The sequence below is a fragment of the Mya arenaria genome, chromosome 11, assembly GCF_026914265.1.
Source record: "Mya arenaria isolate MELC-2E11 chromosome 11, ASM2691426v1".
NCBI lineage: Eukaryota > Metazoa > Mollusca > Bivalvia > Myida > Myidae > Mya > Mya arenaria.
The window spans coordinates 26,582,970-26,604,801 of record NC_069132.1 but is presented as its reverse complement, the minus strand read 5'-3'; the positions used below and the strand labels follow the sequence as shown (position 1 = coordinate 26,604,801).

The 21,832-nt window shown below is 37.4% G+C and overlaps 1 protein-coding gene across 1 annotated transcript; it reads left to right on the top strand.

The window, feature by feature from the left end:
- Positions 1-931: 931 nt before the first annotated feature.
- On the top strand, positions 932-20,487 carry LOC128209787 (carnosine synthase 1-like). Its single transcript, XM_052913994.1, has 14 exons — positions 932-1,057; positions 8,603-8,787; positions 12,280-12,463; positions 12,970-13,208; positions 13,353-13,610; positions 13,791-14,063; positions 14,243-14,471; positions 15,102-15,271; positions 15,814-16,032; positions 16,614-16,830; positions 17,029-17,191; positions 17,798-18,081; positions 18,604-18,690; positions 19,244-20,487. Exons 2-14 carry the CDS (start codon positions 8,611-8,613, stop codon positions 19,753-19,755), a joined length of 3,012 nt encoding a protein of 1,003 aa, XP_052769954.1. The 5' UTR covers positions 932-1,057; positions 8,603-8,610; the 3' UTR covers positions 19,756-20,487.
- Positions 20,488-21,832: the final 1,345 nt, after the last annotated feature.

Sequence of the window (21,832 nt, the reverse complement as noted above, 5' to 3'; positions counted from 1 at the left end):
AGATATATAATTTTCTTTTGTGATATATTTGTGATGTATATTTCGGAAACTGCTGACAAAATACAAACAATAACACTATAATCAATTTTCATGTATTAATATGCCATGATTCGCGACCGACCATATCGCGACATATATAGACATATATATTCAATGCACATTCCTATGTATTATATTGTAAACTGATTCATTGTATTGTGGTCACATTTCTGCCTCAATTGTCACGAAACTTGGGCAGGATGTTTGTCCCAGTAATTACTCGGACGAGTTCGAATATGGGTCATCTGAGATAACAAATATCCTGGAAATTTGTCAGAAATGCCTTTTCGTTGATTTCTAGCTCAAAATCATATATGGGTCATCTGGGGTCAAAAACTAGGTCAACGAGCCCGAATATGGAAAAACCTAGGTCAAAGAGCCCAAATATGGAAAAACCTTGTTAACACTCTAAAGGTAACATTTTTAGCTCAAATATCCTGGAGATTTGTTAAAAATGTTGTTTTGATAATATTTAGGTCAAGTTCGAATGTGGGTTATCTGGGGTCAAAAACTAGGCACATAGCCCAAATATGGAAACACCTTGTTAACACACTAGAGGAATATTTTCAGTCCAAATATCCTTGAGACGTTTATTATGGTTTAATTTAATGATGACAGACAAATGTAGACAATTACATTTTTCAGATATTGCGGCCTCCCAATTGCGCATGCACCTAAATTATTGGCAGGGTTTTACGTAAGTGTCATAGATGAGGATGGTGGCATTTATGCCATTACAACTGATGAAATGTGTCCAAATTTCCTCCCTGGCCAGCACCTGAAAGGAGGGGGTGCTGTTATTTGATGCTCATATTTCATCACATGTCCATCATGTACATTTGCATCTGTCTCCCTATTACACTCATCATTGGAAAAATTGAAGAAAGTTACGCTATGAAGGTTTCATTTGTTAAGTGAAAACATGTAATATCATGTTGTTTGATACTATAATACGCACTTTGGGGAACGGACACCGGATATAGCTCAAAAAGTGATAAGCGTTTGATTTTGACACATGGTAAGGTTTTTGGGTTTTTTTATTATCGTTTTTTGTATTTTATGAAGATGTATATCAAAAATCGAAGAGTTTCGAATAGCTTGATCCTGTGCAATATACGACTATGATGGAAATGTGTCTCCTCTTTTGTATAAATTAGCATAATTCTCGCCGAAAGTTGCATGATCGCTCACAAATAATCAGTAATGTGGTACGATTTTAAACATAAAACAACAGATAGAAAATAAGAATAAAAACTGAATCGAGCGATTTCATTGAAATTACAGCATCTCGTATTGTGTAAGATAGCAATACGATATGTTTTGTTGTTACGGAGATATCCATACTTTTTGATGACCTGAAGGTGTACTGGGTATAGATGAAGCAAATAAATAACTGCACAGTGTATAGCTATTAAGTGTACGGAGGATAGTAACGATGTATTTAGAATAACACGACTGTGATAATAATTACGGCTTTTTACCTCTACGCAAGCTCATGGGAAATCGTTCGATGTTGTCCATATCGATGGATGAGAGCGAAAAATGTTGATGTTTTTTTGTATCTGTATGTACTTAAAACTGTTTCATTCATATACTAGTAGATTAGTTAACCATGGTGTGATTTTCACAAGCATGAACTTTCGAGTCGCAAATATTTAAATATTTGAAATACGCCGGTAATCTGATTTATTGAGGAACACAAACATATGACCGTAGAACGTATGTGGTGTTTGCTATACATATGTATGGTAATTTTATCTCTTCAGTGTGGTGCCTATCTATCAGGTGCCAGATTATATCATTTTACTCTTGAAAGTACTGTTTGCAATAACAACATCTGTACTGCATTGTTATTCTGAAAATAAAGTAATTTTGTAGGTAATTGAACAAGAGTTGAATAGTTGGTAAAGAAGATGATATTAAAAGTTGTTGGCCTGGACCCATCAGCCTCTGGTAAAATATGATACGTCTTACTACAACTTGCACACCACTTGGATACTAAATTAGTATTAAATGTACGTATGATACATATTCATTAATATTTATAAAGATTGGAGTAAACGAAAAAGTTTGAAATGGACACACATGTATCTTGTATATAAACAGTGTTACTATCATTTTTGTCCCATTTTACATGCTATCCCCAGTACACATTTCTCAACTTTTAAACTACCCTCAGTATATAAGACGGATATCCCCAGTACACGGTTCTGTGAACATTTCTTAGGGCATATCTTTAACATTTTAAAAGTTACATTGCCAGTTTTTACAATGAAAATAGTTTAGCTTGTGCTTGTAAAATCCTTCGATTCAGATTTTTTATTTATTCAATATATTTCCTAAAAATAACTTGTCGAAATTCTGTGTGTTTTGAAGTGATCATCTCAGATTTGAGGTAATATTTTTCATGGTCTGCGAAATCGTAAGCATTATAAAGTACACCATAGGCCAAAGTTAGCATTCAGCTATTAGTTCAAATACTTGCTTCATTTGTGGATACGGTAGATAAGCGTTAACACAGCAAGATCTTACCTCTGGTAAAGAAAAACAACTGCATATTTGTCTGTTTACTTATCACTTTTTTAGCTATATCCGGGGTCCGTTCTCCCACAATGATACAGGCAAACTTGTATACGTTTTTATAGGGTATGTAATGTTATAAGTGTGATTATTTGTTTTTCCAATCATTTATAACTGTAATCTCAATGCATCTTTACATGTAAATTTAACTGTTGTGTTTGTTTGTTATTTAAATTAATGCTAGCATTAATATTGTATATAATAAATTAATAATATTAATATTGTTTATAATAAAATCTAGTTAAATCATGACCCTTTTATTAATTTCACTATGTCATGTTCAAAAGGCTTAGGATTTTTGAATAACTGGAACAAATGTGTGCCTTAACTTGTATATTCAATGTGAGTACATTATATACTTCAATTTCGGTGGATTATTACCCTTTGACAACGTTTCCTAATTACTCTGAGAACACCCCTACGTTGATCCATAACTGACCCAGATAATGAACCGGAAGTAACCAAATTGGTCAAGTCAAGCCAAGCGTGGAAATATCAATAACAGCCTCAACACTCAAACTATTTAATTTCAACTTAGGAATAATTAGTCTTTCAGTTAATAGAAAAAAATACTATTCATAGCAATGGTTTTGGACAAATAATACATGCAAATGTTGTTACTGATCCGGAATATCCCAAACAACTGGTTTTGAACTGTACGCAAAATAATGTCTATGCATCTGTATCTTTGCCATAGTGATTTATATATTCCCTTTAAGTATCAAAGTGCTTGAATTTTTTATATCAATATGGAAGAAGAGATATCCAATGCTTATACCAGAATGCATCATGCTAGACTATTACTATCAAAAAACCCACGATACCACTTTGGGAAAGACGTCCTAAGTTTTGGCGCCAATTTACCAAATGCAACCCGCATGTGAAATCCTGAAACCGCTTCAGCGAAAGATAATACAATATTACTATCTAAACACACTGCATTGAATGTCTGTTACTTCCGTATTCAGTTTCCATATATAAACGAAACTCTCTTGATTATTTGACTCTTATTGATAAAATCCAAAATTATGTTCAATTGAAGAAACAAGCTGATAACAATATTTTACGTGTATACGGGGAGTTATATTTCTAAATACGTTGCAGATCCATATGCCTATTATGCACACCACTTCATACGCAAGAAGTATCTTTAAAACAGATATTCGGCCGAAGTCAAGAAGCGGGTGACTATTGTCCGAATAGTTTGAATGTTTGACAAATAATAGAGATTGTTCGGTAATACCTGAGTCAGTGCAGCTTTTTTGATAGGAATATCATAACCATGCGCAGTATTACAGAGTGTTGCAATGTTTCACATTACACGCGTTATTTAACAATACAGAAATGTATTCAACACTAAAAGGGTTATAAGACGCCGCGGCTGTATTAATAGATTCATTGTTTGGCGTCAATATATGACCAACAGGAACTGAATTCTTAAGAGCTCCCGTAAAACTAAATAAAAAAAATTCTATTATGATCGACCTTGAATGTTGTGAACCAGTTTGCTTGTGGCTTGCAACTAAACGCTCTTACAAAATATAGAAATATCAAATTATTAATTAATATTTAATAAACTGATATTACAAAAATGAAAACAACTCTACATACTACTTTCATTTCACTAGTAAGAAGTTCCTTCTTTATCAAGTTCCATGTTTATTGGCAAATCCAATATCGGCATGGTTAGTAATAGTCAGTAATAGCTCAGCGGTATCACTCTTTTTATATATCGTCAGCTCATTGGTCAGCACTTTAGCATTTTAATAATTGAAAAAAAAAACTAACAATATTAAAGTTTGAGTTAAATACCAAATCACACAATAGTATAGTATTCCTATAAAGAGCAACCAACATCCTATTAATATAAAAAAACGCGATATATAGATGATGGCCAGTACTTATAAATCATCTAATTTTGTTCTTAACACAGATGCCAATGATTCCAATTCGGTTTGTCTGTTGCTATGAATGATTTGGCCCAAAATCTTATAGTTTTAGATCTGACTAAAATAAATGTGATTTTATGAAGAAACAAAAAAAAAGGTGCAATGAAGGACTATGTATAAATATGAACACAAGTCATGTTATTCTGACTAATACAGATCATCATGATGACATCCATCAACAGTAAATCAATGATTATTCTTTATATTATATATCTCATGGATCTCCATATATGTTGTTTCCCGGTTAACACATAAACATTTGTTAAGTTCCATTGTGATACATACATTTATGATGTATTTTGATGTATTATTTATAAATGCACTTATATTTAAAAGACAACCACATTAGTATATTGAACTGCTTTCTACAGAAGAAATGATCTTTATAAGCTTTTAGCTTTCGATCAAATTCTTAAACATTTAGAATATATGTTGTCACTTGTATATTTTCATGAAATAAATATGTTTAAACCAACAGTAAATCAATATGTAAACATAATTGGTAACATTTGAAGAAAAAATAATTGTAAGGAGTCGCCATCCAATTATAGAAAGGATGTCAGACATATCACCCAATAAATGGCTATTAATGTAGGTGTATAATTTACTTATTAGAACACTAAGTATAAATCTGAAATTTTAGAGTCGAAAAGGTATAAATTTGAAATTTTTAGAGTCGAATAAGTATAAATTTGAAACTTTAGAGTCGAATAAGTATAAATTTGAAACTTTAGAGTCGAATAAGTATAAATTTGAAATTTTTAGAGTCGAATAAGTATAAATTTGAAATTTTAGAGTCGAATAAGTATAAATTTGAAATTTTAGAGTAAAATATGGCATCCTGATCAAAACGGAGTAGAAATATTTAATTAAGAGATCTAAAATATACTCATCATGAATCGAAACGCATTACATACCGCAATACAAGTTTTCAGTTGCAAGTTTCAAGTTGTATTTATAACAAACCAGAAGGTCGTAGACCCATGAGTCATAAAGTGCACAATGGAGATCAATACAAATAATATGTACTTGCGCGGTAACATATTAACTCATAAATTGTATACAAAATTAGATTTAGAACATGCATACATTTATAAATCAACTGTTCGAGTAATTTTACTCTTACTTTTCCGAGTTTATAAAACATCTGCCCTTTCAATGTAATTACCTAGAGCGTATACAGGGAATATATTAAGGTAAATAATTATGATATGCATGTTTGTGACGTTTTATATGCTTACATTGAAATATGATTGAAAGGGATATGTAATACATATTTATGTATACATTTCAAATACATTATGTACAATAAACAATATTCTACCTTTAGAAATCAACGTGCATGAAATCATATCTTAACAACAGAAGAGTGCATGGACAAACTATGATAATGCCTAGTATACTAGGCTGTAACAAGTTTCAAGTTTTATTCTCAAACAACTCAGCTCATAAAGCATGACAGCATGAGCATGTGAAAAAGAAATACATAATAACAAAATGTCTATTTGACATAATGTGAAAAGCTTTGTAAACAAATACACTCAAATGTTCCTTCATTTTAAGTGTTAATTAACTCTATAAATTTGGCCATACTAGGATGGCAATAAAGAGTTTCGAATATCATTATACAATGGACATTCAATAACAAATGGTATTCGTCTTCTAAAATATTACATTCGATACATTTTCTCTCATGTACATGTTTTGAGACAGGTCTAGCCCATCTACCAGTCTCTATACATAGTTCATGTAAGGAAACTCGTAATTTTGCTAAAGCTATTCTAAATTGACTAATATTTATTACATCTTAATATGGCTGAGGCTTAAAACAAGTTATATATCTATAAAATTTAGCCTTGGTCCCAATTTTTCGAAACTTCTTAAGCTTAACAGGCTTAAGTAGCTTATTTGAATTAGATAAAATACATACTGAAATTGAATTTTGATAAATGAAAAATTGTTAATTGGATCATCATAAACATAACTCCTATCCTAAGTATAAATACTCTTAAAGAAGTTAATATTATACAAATTATGGAAGAACAAAATAGTGAGTATAGCTTAATCCTGTTATAAGGGACATAAGAAGCTTCGAGAAATTGCGGCCAAGTAGAATCCTGTTATCTTCCATTCCAGCCTTGAATAAACTGACCTTTTAAGCGTTGTCATACATTTGCGAGACAAATGTTGTCATTGCCAACATCTTGGAAAACTTCATAAAAACCAAGAGAACACAATAAATCCTTTAACAAAGAGCACCAAGTTTTACGATGTGGATAGAAAATATACGTACCTCATATATATAAAACGGCCGTAGTCCACTGCTGACGTCACGTCATAACAAATATCATTGCGCATTCTTAAAAAGGCGTCATTAAACAAAATAGTGCGTCTTAAAATACATTTATTATGACATCATATGTATTTTAGTGAGTTTAAAAACATATTTAAACGCTAAGGCTCAGGGATCTTAAACTTTCCATGTCGGCAAATCATGACCATGGTATGAACTTTATATTGATTTTGAGGTCAAGGTCGTGGTGACCTTCGTGGTAGAACAAAAACCCTCACATATAACAGTGTTCGAACTGAAGATCCATATGTGTGCATGCATAAAATAATTTCTTCACAAGTGCACTTTTCAACCATAAAACAAGACAAATCTGAATCCCCAACTACCAACTGGTTGGTGGTTGGATACTCGCAATTAGCCAACTGGATATTGTCGAGTAGCTAAACATCAATATCTTACTACTATGTACTATTCGAATCTACCAACTAGCAGGTAGTTAAATATTCGAATAACCAAGTATCAAATAGTAGGTATTCCAGATACACCGAGTTGAGTTCATGAGTTCATTATTATGAAAATCGTATTGGCTCGGCCTCCACGCTTTGGCTCAAGCTCCCTGGCGTTTGGCTCCAGCTCAACCCAAAAAAGAGTATAAAATGCTCATTCCGGCATATTAAAGCACTCGCAAATTCTGGTGTTCTCTTATTGTAAGCTTCTATAGTGAAAATCAGCTGAAAAATGATGAAACGGTTCTACTCTCGTTTGTAAACATGCTTGTATTTGAGAGAGAATCGTTCTTATTACTCCATTAACAGTATGTTTATAAAATAACCGAAACACGTGTGAAAATGAAACATATTCATATGGCACTGCATTCCCCGATTTCTCAAATAAACCTCATAATGGTAATATTAGGTAAAGTAACAAGGCATACTTACTGTTTATCATGATGTGCGCTCTTTTGCTCAAGCTCGTAAGTGTCATTGGCTCTTTTTATATACAGCTCCTAAAAGAGCTTGAGCCACTGTTTCGCAAGCGTGTATTAAACATTACGCAACGTTAGAAAAAAACTTACTTTTCTTATAAGAAAAATAAAATTAGTTGAACGTAACCATTGCGAATTCGATAAAGTGACCAGATCCGGTATACGTGTATAAACAATCTGGTGAAAATGTAAACAAAAAAGTAGACAAAGTAGATCCAACATGTTCAGCCTGTTTTTGAAATCACAAACCATTCAGCTTCAGAACCAACAAATATAGAAAGTAGGAAATGGTCTGAGATGGTATAACCATGCTTTGATTAACTGTTATGTGTTAATTAATTAAAAGAAGGCATGTAACAATGAGTAGACGCTTCAGAACTGGTGTAATTTGCCACATAGAAACATCTATAGATCTTTTACTGTTTTCAGGTTAAACATCACTAAATGTGATAAGGTTGTAATATATATATATATATAATGTTTGGATAGTAAATAATTTAAATGATAAAAAATAAGAAAACCATATAAAAAAACAGCTGATCAAAACAATGACTGCCCCAGCCGCTCAGCACTTACAGCGCTTTGATACATTCCGGTTCTGTTTGGTTGATCGATCAGCAGGCAGTTCTTTCCTGTTCGCTAGATAGGCAACTATAAAAGCGGGCGCTTGAGGTTAGCACAACACTTTGCAAAGAGCCTATATATTCAAAACTGTGCAGTATTATTCAAACTTAATTTGATTTAAACTTTGTAAAGCATCGAAAATGGATGGTCAAAAAACTGAGAACAGGAATGCCGACGATGACGACGGCGGGAGTGATACCGACGAAACCCTGAAGGAAAAGTTAAAGGATCTTTGTGACTCCTATAATGTGGAGATTGATGCAATTCTCTGGAATACCGACGTGGATTTGGGGCCCCCTTCCACACTTAAAGTGAAGGTGAGTAACTGATATAAGTACTGTACTGTAGCATGCACAGTACTGTACTGGATATCATATACAGTATACATTCTCTTGTGTATACTGTACAGTACTGTAGTTAATAAAATGGCATGCAGTACCATGCAGATTTAATTGTGCATTTGATACAATGTTGCATATGAATTAGACACCGTGGTTGCATACTTATTATTCAATGTTAAATTCACTCCTCTTCTTCAACTTTCGTCTCAGTAAATATATTTTATCGTAATTATGAAAGCTTTAAAATATCAGGCCCAATACAAAAAATGTTTGTTTACACTAATCCGACCGACCCTTACTTTTTTTCCTCCAAAACCTACCAGGTGCACACTTTTTCTTATTCAGACATTTTGTGTTATTAACAGAGGGCTTTTACTCACTGCAAAAATGGGTGGGGAGCGAAAAAATCAAAACGCTTCGAATGTTATGTTTTATTTAGTTTGAGGAAGAATATTTTTGGAGTAAAACAAACACCCTTTGCGAGATGTTTTGGTAATAAAAGGAGTTGACCAAACTTTATGAAAGAAGGTTACAGTGGTTACAAAAATGCAATTATCTTTCTGTAAAAAGCTGCAATCACAAAGCCACAGGTTATTTTTGATTGGTTACTTTTGCACTAAAACATTAATTTTGTATAACGACATTTCTGGGAAAATTATGCAAATACTGTTTTTACAAAAGATCTGATAAAATCTTCTGTCGTTAAATTTCTAATTAAACAGTTATTGGGTCATATTCCCGAGGTGCTATCTACACGTTAGTGAAACAAACGACTTTTTGTTGGCCTAATGACATTGAAGGTCAATGTCCTCTGGGGTGCATACAGCGGTCAAGGCTGGTTGTTAAAGTCCCAGTATCATTTAGTGATGTAAACTAAATTCATTGCTCTGGAGAAACCCTCATTTTTTTCTGAAATTCTTATCTACTTCAATCTAGCCAAGTTTCAAATAGATAAATGAATGCTAAACAAGTCTTTCTTGACATACTTAGGAAAGGAGAAATCGATAGGGATCGCCGTTTGCCTGATATGCTCCAAAGTTTGAAATGTTTTGTATGTGTATCCAAATTACATTTTAATGGACGTACTTGAACCCCAGCTTGCTTCAAGATCTGAAAAAATCTTTTGTCGGAAAACTCCTTAATTATTGCAGAACAGAACTGTTCTTGCTATTTAATTACAGTTGCACAAGTATTGTTTCATATTCTCATGTTGCTATCTCTCGGTTTGCGAAACAAACAACTTTTTGTTGGCAGCTATTATGGCCTAATAACACACAGGTCAGTGTCGCCTGGATCGCATACAGCGGTCAAGGCTGTTTTTTTAGTCCCAGTATATTTAAGAAATGTGAACTGATTAGAGAAACAAACACCTTATTGTTGGCTCAACCACACACAGGTCAATGTCCTCTGGGGGTGAATACAGCAGTCAAGGCTGATTGTTTAAGTACCAGTATCTCTTAGTAGTGTGAACTGATTTTTTTAATATATATGCAAATAACTTCTGCTAACCTTATAGACGTTTTTTAACCCCCAGTTTAATAATAAAATATATGTATCGCAATAACAAGCATACTGTATGCTACTAAACCGAAAACAAAGTCTTAATTAAGCGCGCAGTCACTACGAAATTTGCATATCACGTGACTTTTTAAAGGGACTATACACCAGATGATACAACTGCAAGAAAAAACGAAATTGTCGAAAATTAACATAAGAATTGATACCGTTGGTGGACAACGCATTGAATCTTATGATGTATCACATTGCTTACCACACATTTGTGGAAAAGCCAGTCCGCGCTATTTTTTAAATAGGAAACCATTCAGCGCTATCTTTAAACGGGGAACTCGAGTCAGCGTGGGGCGACATGATTGTTGCTTTAATTTTTAAAATCACGTAATAAATGTTAAGGTGTTGTCGGGGAGGGGGGGGGGGGGGTCTGCACTGATTTCCTAGAAAAAGTCCGGCGATTGTCCGTTAGTTTGCAAGGCTCCACGACTTATCTACCTCATTGGCACATAGTTAAGTCATTGGTCGAGTGGTATTTCCCATACGTTACTTTCATTTCACTATCTGAGACTCAGCTAAGCACTTTAACGTTTCTCTCTACTGTAATTATTTAACTCCCCTTTTCACCTCCTAGCACAGTTCACATGTTTATTATCCAGTAGGTTATGACATTGGACAATGGCGTGATTTCATCGTGAACTGGTTCATGCCAATTTAACCATGCATGTGGAAGACGAACTCAATCAATAAGCGCATACAGTACAGTATTCCGGCTTAATCCGGACTTTCATTCCGGCTTGTTTCACACACAGGAGTTTGACTCAGCTTTTGGTCTAAAATGATGTATTAAAGTCGTGTTGTTAACAAATACTGACATAAATAACGATTGCGAACAAAAACATGGTCACTTATACTTCTCTTTAAGGAAGTATTTGTAGCCAGTTTTTGTCCGAAATCGTTATTTCTGTCAGTTTCACTGAGTCAAATGCCTGTGGTTTCTTAGAGAAGGAACTGGATCTTACCAGTTAATACCGTTGGTTTCCCCCTTCTAAATATACACTTTTCAAAACCTTGGTTTTTCTAAAACCCGTACCACCGTACCACGTTACAAGTTCTCTTGCTCATTATTCGTGTTCAACAGTTTTAAGTAACAAGAAACATGTAAAAAGTGTTTTTATGGATAAATGTACTGATGCACCGAATGTGTATAACTGATTTAAATACAATAAAATACATTGACTTGTCATGTTTATATTCATGATAACGTATGTAAAACAAAAACGATGAAGTGTTAGGTACTGTGGTACGGTGGCTCAAGGTTTAATAGTAATATACAAAATGTCCACGTATACCATTCTAATCCATCAGAGGTTTGATAAAGTCGCAAAGCATCATCGCACTGGTGGACGAGAATGATGAATACCAGAAACTTCATGAAGATTGATGGGAAACTCAGTGACCTTCAATGATCACGGTGAATGTACTGTATACATGTATATAATCACGTACACAGATGCCTTGGAAAAGCATCATAGGCAAACATAGAAAAGGCCATGTCCAGTGATTCATTTTGAAATATGATCAAATGACCACACTCATCATCATGTTCTATTCCAAAACAAACCATTGAATTATAATTGTGTAACATAAGTTATGATATTCATATGTCAAGGACAAATCCTTTTTTTGGACACGCAGATATGAACCTAATGCTTCTCAACAAAGATATCAGCGCAGTGTTTTTTTAACCTAATTAAGTGTAAAGATAGACTTAACACTGCAATAAGTACATGTATTTTGGTATATTAAAGTAGAACAGTATGTGTACAATTAACTTAAGGACGATGTCAACATCATGTAGGCATACAACAACAATGCCTGCATGTGAAACTGCACAGCCTGCAGTATGAGCACTTCTTAAATAACAATGACATCTCTTTACTATCATCACCGTTGCAGCCCCCAAAGGAGGATGTCAACATCAAGTCGGCATACAACAACCTGCAGTACAGCCTTTACGAGACTGGATATCCGGAGACCGTAAACCACCTCGGAGTCAAGCCGGCCCCCAAACTAAACAAGGAAGGCATATGTGTGACCATTCTCCACAGCCATCATGAGAGCCTTGGCATGCTGCTTGAAGGTTAGTTGAGATGAGATAAAAACCAAAATATGACTATATTAGGCTGTACCACTTATTTTATATCTAAACCCTGAGTACCAGCTGGCGAAGATGTTTGTTTATGCGACATAAAAAGTTATTGCAAGTCCTTAAATAAACGTGCACCTGAACATGTGTTATCATGATATCACAGGTTGCAGTTCTGTATTCAGGACCCATCCTATCCCCCCCCCCCCCATACACACACAAACACGCCATAAAAATAGATAACAACAAACATACAAAAACAGCTGTGTTAAAACACCAGTGCAACCACTGTGACCAGTGGAAGTAAGTTTTAATTAATTAACTTAATTCATTAAGCTCGGCTAGTGAATATATTCTAGATCTTGGTCCCGTAATTAAGTCCCTTTTAGTAGGCGAATAGAAATGTGTCCCACGTGGGGATCGAACCAAATACGAGTTAAATCAGGAGTGAAAGGCTGTTATTTCATACCTTGTTTTATTTTCAATTGTTTATCCCGCAGGTGGGCGGCAGGTGCCTGGAGGATTCCACATGATATTATCCTCTTCCTGGCTGACGAAGGAACCCTCCAAGGAACATGAGGGCCTTTTCTCCCTGTTTGTGCACAAGGCCATCACCTTTCACGCTGCCGGCGTCACAAAACTTGAAGAGTTTGAAACACCCCGCCGTGTGACGTATTTGGTCAACTACTTCACCGATGTTTGTACTAGCGGTGAACGAAATGATGGCCCTGAGATCGAGGTAAGAAAATATTTGTGTTTTGTTGAATATATTTGAATCGGTGTCTTAATCCGTTCGATCCCATTAACGTAGGTAAAAATGATAAGCAGACTGAATGATACATATTCTATTGTCACTGTATGGTCAATTCAATATTCGTTACAGCGCGGTCTGGACTGTCCTATGAGCAGCTCTGTGGCACTCTGTGAGTCGACTGACAACAAAGTTTGGACCCGTAATGCGATGGCGGCTGTGGGTATTGACATTCCAGTGACCTTGGCCTTTTGCTACAAGACCACGCACAAAGTGACCACGCCCAATCCAAAGATGGTTGTCTTTAACATTGACGACAGCGAGTGCGACTTCGCAGAAGATGAAATAAAACGATTTCTTGAAAGCGAAAAAATGATGGGCATTAGAAGGGTGTGTAGATCAATGTGTTTATAGTGTAGAAACACATGTTTGGAAGTATTTATTGTCAAATCTACAACTGAATTTATGCACCCAGCATTAGACCTAGGATGATTCCCTGTTAGACATCCTTTTGGTCATTTGCTTGATTTGAAATTAAACTATAAATGTTTCTCTATCTAAATGCTTTAGGTTGTTGTAAAGCCGTCGGGACGTATGTACTGCGGCAGCGTCGGCGTCAGCATTATGCAGGTTGATGATCTCGACAACATTATGAATCACGCTAGGAAACTCCTGGCAGAAATTGAGCCCGGAAGTTCCGTGTTGGTAGAGGAGTGCATTGAGCATCTCAGTCCACGGCCAGGGAACAAGAAGGAGCGGCGTTGGATGGCAGAGGATGGAATGGGCTTCCGTTGCCGCGCAATCATCAGTCGCGACCATGACAACACAGCTGTCTGTGTGCCGGTATGTTTCGGTTTGAATAGCTGGTGGTTACTGTAGTGCATGTATGATATGCATTAATTGTGTCAGATATAATAATAATGGTTGAAAAACAAGCGACTCAGATTAGCTGTCATTATGGACATACGAAAATAAACAAACCCACATTTAAAAACAAAAATACACTGTTTTTGCTTATTTAGATTATCTGTGGTATCGCATCCGCGGAAGGTCCAATCAATGGAGATAACACCACAACACTGTCCCTCCTGACCACCCTACAGTCATTCAACATCGAGGTGGAGGAGATATTCAAGTTTGAGCACGAGCTGCGCGGCCAGTCGGAGCGCTACATGGACGCCATCGTGGACTATGAGCGGACATTGACCGCGGAAGATCGCGGAGAGCTTTACGCGCAGACTGATCTATTTGGCAAGTTTGATGCTTGATGTTTGAATGGATGTTGAGTTAAGAAATTTTGATCTTAATGATGGACTTTTGACAACCGATTTATATTGCTGCATGGTTGTGGAGTTTAACTCCAACTTCATTAATTGCTAAAATGGAATGAGAAATTTCAATTACGAGTACACCAAGCAACTTCTTAAAAAAGATCTGCTTACTATGCATATATGCATGAATTATATTAATTTATAAAAAGTGAAACCACCCTAATTGATATTTCAACAATGGGTCCCAGTCATACCTTCGTCTATGGTCGCTACCTGTTATGCACAAGAAATGTAAATTCTTTATGGCAGATAAAAAAGCCGTACATATATGTTCGTCAGTATTTGGGCGGTTTATTCAGAAAATATCTTACATAAGTACGTCATCCGCCATTTGATTTATAAAACATTCTCAGAAAATACATGTTTTAAGACTATAAACACTCATACTTTTCTTTTAAATTGACTATGACAATTTCGACTTAATATAGGAAACAACTTAACATGTTTTATGAATACCGGCCCACAGATGTATATGCACCATGCTCCTAGTCATGGGATAGAAATAGTCATGGGATAGAAATAATAATGACTATTATGTTAACGTTTTCAGGCATTGACTACGTGGTCAGAGAGCGGAACGGGAAGCTGACGGCGGTGGCTATCGAGGTGAACAGCCACGATTGCATGTACGCCTGCCAAATCATGGACAACATCATGGCCTTGGGCTGCAAGATGGTAGCAGAGACCATGCCTGTCGATGAGATCATGTCCTACCTACAGGTACTGTCCACATAACAAAAAAACCTAGATAACAGTGTTTTTCCCCTTTAAGCTTATGGTTTCGGGGCCCTTTAGAAGGGAAAATAGCGTTGTTTTGGCAAAAAGGGAAATAATGCCGAACAGTTTTAAAACCTTTTATTCAACAAACTAATCGACATATATTCATGAATGGCACTATTGCTACATTTGCTAAATGATTCGAGGTCAATGCTCCTCCAAAGAAAAGGGGAATGGGGCAGAATTTCGGTCCCAAAAAGGGCTGAAAAAACATGATGTTAATACGTTCAATATAACCGCTAATATAAATATATATATATATGGGCGAGGGACCCACAAGGGGGACTTTCGCTTGTCCTCTCCAAACATACATCAGTGCTGATTTCTACCTAGAAAACAGACGAAAAGCACATATCAGCTCATATATCTCTTTGTTGTCCAACCAATTTGTTATTTTTATGTGATATTCGTGTGTATGCATGGATGTATTCTTGATTGCTTTTCGAGTGAACAATAAACTATGATTCAGCTAATCTAAACCTCAGGCAGATCCAGACATAGACGATTTTGAGTTTTGGAAGACGTCTAGCTACTCGCGTTATAATCATGGTGACGTCCACGGCCGAACGATCCGTCCGTACGTGCGGAACGCTATCGCCCGCTCCCAGAGGTGGCTGATACGCGGCAAACAAGTCCTCATCGTCGGCGCAGGCGGACACAGCAAACGTCGCATTTGGGTTGACACTGAGAAATACGGAATTGATGTAAATAATATTGTGATATTTATGTGGATGATTTTTTTTTCCATGAATATAAGAAATTACGTGGTTAAATACTTCGTTTTTAAATTGCAATCATTTAAGTCAAGCTACGTTGGTAAGTATTACCGTGGCATAAGCATTAAACAATGTTCATGTGCGGTCATAGACAATGATTTTGTTTTGAATGAGCTTGTCTGTCTTTTGAAGAAAATTGGCTAGATATTGTGTTAGCCTTGATGACGTCAGCATTGTGCCAAAAGCTTCAAACTTGGCCATAAAGTTATTTTTTTAAGATATTCGAATTAAATTGAGTGTACATGTTGCCAGATACAATACGCGCCGCATCTTGAGCAAGGCCCACATTTCTTGCTTTTATTATCGTTTAATTATGCCCCTTTGTTGGACTACGTTCGCTCTGCGGTGCTCATGTTTGTATCCTTCCCGAGAGAGGTGGCGTCTAAACTAAATGTTTTTGACTTGGTAGGTAGGAGAAGGCATTTATATTTTGAAGTAAATGAAGACATCGTGTGGTATAATAATTATACTGTCAACTTTTTTTATAAAGAATAGTTTTACCTTTTCAGCTGATAATGGTCGACTGCAACGCTGACCACTTCGCAAAGGAGTACACCAAGACTTTCATCCAATACGACTTCACTGACCATAGTAAGGACGATTTCCACGCTGTCCAGATCCTTAATATCATCAAGGAGATGGGCATCAAGGTCGCCGGCTGCCTCACGTTCTGGGAAGACTGTGTTCCATTGTCCGCTATTATTCGGACACATGTTGGGCTCAGAGGTAAGTGAATTTATTTGAAAGTAAACGCACCTCACAGTTTGCTTTTGTGACAATTTTCCAGCAGAACCAGGTTGATTTTAACAATTATGCCACTCTGCTTCGGCATCCAATAGGAGTGAATTAGAGCAATTAAAGCCCATTTGCTAAATTTATTTCTTTTTAAGTTAATATGGCCACTGATCCAGTTTTACCCCGCAGGTTCAAACAACGAGGCCGCTTTGACTGCTAAGAAGAAGTCTCGCACCCAGAACTGCTTGGTGGAGAAGAGTGCCATGAAATCCCACTTCCTCACCACTGATCTCTACGCCTCCAAGGCTTACCTCATCAAAAAACCAGAGGACATTGAGGAAATCAGCAATTGGTAATAGTATATGTATTGTAGATTTGGGTTGGACGGGTCAACATGGCCCCAACCACTCCCACCACTCTCCGAATCGGATGTAGCATGTCCAACCATCAAATTGCATTGTTCCACCACATTTCTAAGTGTTTCGTCAGAAACGTTTTGACATGAAACATTTATACTGTTGAAAGATATTTCCATAAAAATGGAAATTGAATTTCAAGAAATCTCGTATAAAATACCGCATTGTTAAAGTTGCTCTTGTTATGTTTTACTCTTGAAAATTAAAGCAACTCAAAACAAAATAAAAAATGAATTATGAAACGTTTTAATTGTTGGCCTTCCCAGCCCACTTTTGAATTGTGGAAGACACCTAAGGGAACAATTTTAACATTTGGGCATTGAGTCTGCAGCCACGAACAAAAGTCGACAAGCTGAGACGTACATGTTTAGGGATTCCCATCATAAAAATTGAAGCTATTTTATGAATGGAGAGTTCAAAAGAAAGATTAAAATCAATATGTCATGGTTCGTTTGCATTGTTCCACTCTCAAATATTTTTCTTTTAATAAATCCTTTTTGTACTTCTTTTTTAAATTTGTGTTCTTTCATTTTTTTCTGTAGCGTGACGTTCCCAGCCATGCTTAAACTTGAGCACGGGTCCAGCGCGGTGGGCGTCAACCTCGTGAAAAACAAAGACGAACTGGTGAAGAAGTACGCTGAGACCACTTCCCTGCTTCAAAATGAGGATGATTTCGGTGGTATCGGGCTGGGCTTCGGCAATGACATGTTTGTCATGGAGTACTACGAGGGCTCCGAGCATGATATTGACCTGATTATGTACGACCGAAAACTCGTGGCTGCTTTCATATCCGACAATGGTCCGACCAACGTCCCCTCCTTCACTGGTAAACATACTACTTAAAGATTCTAGTATAAAAAAAATACTTTATTTTAACAGTGTTGTAAATAGAAAGTTTAGTGTAAAATTGTCAAACTGTGTTTGAAAAACAACAACAATAAATTGCAGTTGTTAGTGACATGTACGTGTATAATTCATTCGAAGAAAGGGTGTGTGTTTAATCCCCTTCTTAAGACGAAGGGTTGTAATGGTCTGGAAAGTAAAGTTGATACTGTTCTTAATTCGGCGAGGGATATGGCAGTCTGTGACTGCTCTCGTTCACCCTAAAAGTGTTCATGTTAATTCTATAGGGCGTGAATGTGGTAAATGAAATAAAAACACCCATTGGACCCGGTCACAAAGTTCTGTTGTGCAAGGTCAAAAATTCCTACCACTGTCATCCAAATTGGTCACGATCATGTGCAATATCATGTTAAAGAAATATAGATAACTTTTTTTCTGTCATTGTTGATCAGGTGGCGATGCTAATAATTGATTGCATTTAAACATTTTTATTCTATGTTTCCAGAAACTGCCGCTATAATGCCGTCGTGTCTCCCGCTGGATAAGCAGTGTCAGCTCATCGTGGCCGCTTTTCAGTGCTGTCTTGACATTGGTAAGGGGGAAATATTCGTCATGTATTTGATGATCATCTGTTTTTCATAGCCTTTGTCTCCGTTATTTCTTGATAAGTAAACGTGTTTCACATATGCGGTAGGGTAACATGTAATTGTGGTCAACAGTTTTCAATTGACTTTAACTCTAGAATAAAGGTCTAAAAATTTACACGGTTGCGGAACTGTACACGTATGTGTACCTGCATTTTTAGCTACGGTTACAAGCACAGGTTGCAGTGGGACCTTTGTAGATTATTTAGTTGTTCTTCAAGGCTCACAGATACTCTTATAAAATCCTTCTGCCTTTGGATGTGTCAAACATACTTGTACAATATACACATACTGGATGACAAAGCGCACAAAAAGGTAGCCCTCCCTCTGTCGTCCTGGCATTGATGCATCCGTGGTTGGGGTGCTTAAGCTTGGCAATTACTTGTAAACCATTTAAGAACGCGGTACATATGTCAATAATAGCAATACTTGTATACATAGAGCCAGTAATTTTCTCGCATGTACAAAACAGTAAAAAAAGATCTACGCTCTATTTTACAGGACTCAGCGACGGTGCATACAACGTTGAGATGATTATTACCTCATGTGGACCAAAACTGATCGAAATCAACGGACGCATGGGTGGTTTCTACAATCGAGACTGGATCAAGCGTCTGTATGGCTGCGACCTTGTTCTGTACAACTACATGATATCCTGTGGGATTAAACCCCACGCCCCAAAACACAAGCCTCAGGAACTATTGATGGGCATCATGCTCGTACCGTCTCATCATCGCCACATCCTTGACGACGAGTCGATACGAAAGGAGTTTCTAGCTCGTGATAACAAGGGTGACATTATGTACCGACAGTTTTCCTCCGACGCCGACGACGCGACTTTCAATGCAAACATTGAAGAGCCCTTCGCTAACGTTGCCGTGAACGCACACTCCTACACCGAGGGCAAAAAGAAGCTGATGAAGTTTTGCAAGCAGTACAAACTTGACAATGAAAACTACGATGTGGGCAGCTTTATTGAATGTTTTTGGGACATTGTTCTGAGGAAGACCTAACAGGGTTCTATCAAATATTTTTGGACACTTTCCTGTAGGATCTAGGACAACCTAGCGGAGTTTAAGACCAGTTTCTTACTCAGGAAAACCTACAATGGAGATAGCTCGCTTTCCATGAGATCTCCACATTCTGTTGAATTACTTTGAACATTTGTTTACAAGGGAAATAAGGTTTCTTTACACGTTATGTATCTCACAATTAACTGTTAACATGCAACCCTATCCACACATATTTTTTGCCTTGGTTTTAATGTAAGCTCATGTAATATAGGGAATCTCATTTGACACTTAAAAGGTTTTACGTGTGCCAATATTTTACATCTCATTCCTAACCAAACAGAACCAGACAGTTCAATTGTGCCATGTGCCATAACTGAAAGTGAAAGTTAAAATTTTGAGTCTTGATGTATAAAGTTGTTCTGATTAAACGAAAAGTATACAGAAGTTTTTAAAATGTAATGTTTGTTGTTGTAAAACAAAAAAAAAATGTAAAAAAAATAAACAAACGAGTAGTAAAAAAATAAAAATAAACAAATGTGTAGTAAAAGATAAACAAAAAATAAATGTGTAGTGAAAGGATAAACAAATGTTTAAAAAAACCATGAACAGTCATTACTTTGTTCTCAGTAGTATGTAGTTTGATTTTTTTTATCAATGTTTAATAGATGGACACAATTCTGTTGTTTGCTTGCATTTATGCTTTTTTCAGAAAATCAATAAAGTTTAATTTTGTCTGCGAAGTTATGATCAGTTATTGTTATAACAGTAAAAATTGCAATGGTGGTATATTGGAAGGTAAAACTTGCTGAAAGGTTATTGGTAATAGATATATCATTCCTGAGGTGCAAGGGAGGCTCCATTGGAGGCCTAGGCGCGACGGTTAGCCCATTGGAGGCCCAGGTGCAAGGCAGACCCCATTTGAGGTGAAGGTGGCCCCATTTTAGGCCCAGGTGTGAGGGTCAGCCCATTGGAGGCCCCAGTGCGAGGGTTGCCCATTAGAGACCCAGGTGCGAGGGTCGGCCCAGTGGAGGCCCAGGTGCGAGGGAGGCCCATTGGAGGCCCAGGTACGAGGGTCAGCCCATTGGAGGCTCAGGTGCGAGGGTCGGCCCAGGTGCGAGGGTTGGCCCATAGGAGGCCCAGGTGCGGGGGTCAGCCCATTGGAGGCTCAGGTGCGAGGGTCGGCCCATTGGAGGCCGAGGTGAGAGGGTCGGCCCATTGGAGGCCCAAGTGCGAGGGTTGGCCCATCAGAGGCCCAGGTGCGAGGGTCGGCCCATTTGAGGCCCAGGTGCGAGGGTCGGCCCATTGGAGGCCCAGGTGCGAGGGTCGGCCCATTGGAGGCCCAGGTGCGGGGGTCGGCCCATTGGAGGCCCAGGTACGAGGGTCAGCCCATTGGAGGCTCAGGTGCGAGGGTCGGCCCAGGTGCGAGGGTTGGCCCATTGGAGGCCCAGGTGCGAGGGTCAGCCCATTGGAGGCTCAGGTGCGAGGGTCGGCCCATTGGAGGCCGAGGTGAGAGGGTCGGCCCATTGGAGGCCCAGGTGCGAGGGTTGGCCCACCAGAGGCCCAGGTTTGAGGGTCGGCCCATTGGAGGCCCAGGTGCGAGGGTCGGCCCATTGGAGGCCCAGGTGCGAGGGTTGGCCCATTGGAGGCCCAGGTGCGGGGGTCGGCCCATTGGAGGCCCAGGTGCGAGGGTCGGCCCATTGGAGACTCAGGTACGATGGTCGGTCCATTGGGGGCCCAGGTGCGGGGGTTGGCCTATTGTAGCCAAAGGTGCGGGTCATTACTGCAAGCTTCCTAAACTTGTATAGGGTTATTTGAAATGTCTTTAATGAGGTGAAGGAATTTGAACTTGTATAACAAGGGTGTTTAAACGACCTCAATATTTAGTTGCAAAAAATAGAGCGCATTATTTCAGAAAACTTGTATAAGTGACGATTGTCTTTAAATCAATTCCCGTCAATAAATGACATTTAATTTGAATGAAATAAGAACAATACAAGTCATTTTGAAACATATTAAAAGGAGGTTAAACGGTTCATGAAAATTAAGATGACAAATTAGGGAATCTCTTGGCCTAATC

Coding starts and splice junctions, on each gene's coding strand:
- LOC128209787 (XM_052913994.1), top strand. CDS start 8,611: ATGGATGGTCAAAAAACTGAGAACAGGAATGCCGACGATGACGACGGC. Junction 13,209..13,352: donor ATGATGGCCCTGAGATCGAG/GTAAGAAAATAT, acceptor TATTCGTTACAG/CGCGGTCTGGACTGTCCTAT. Junction 17,192..17,797: donor ATTGAGGAAATCAGCAATTG/GTAATAGTATAT, acceptor TTTTTTCTGTAG/CGTGACGTTCCCAGCCATGC.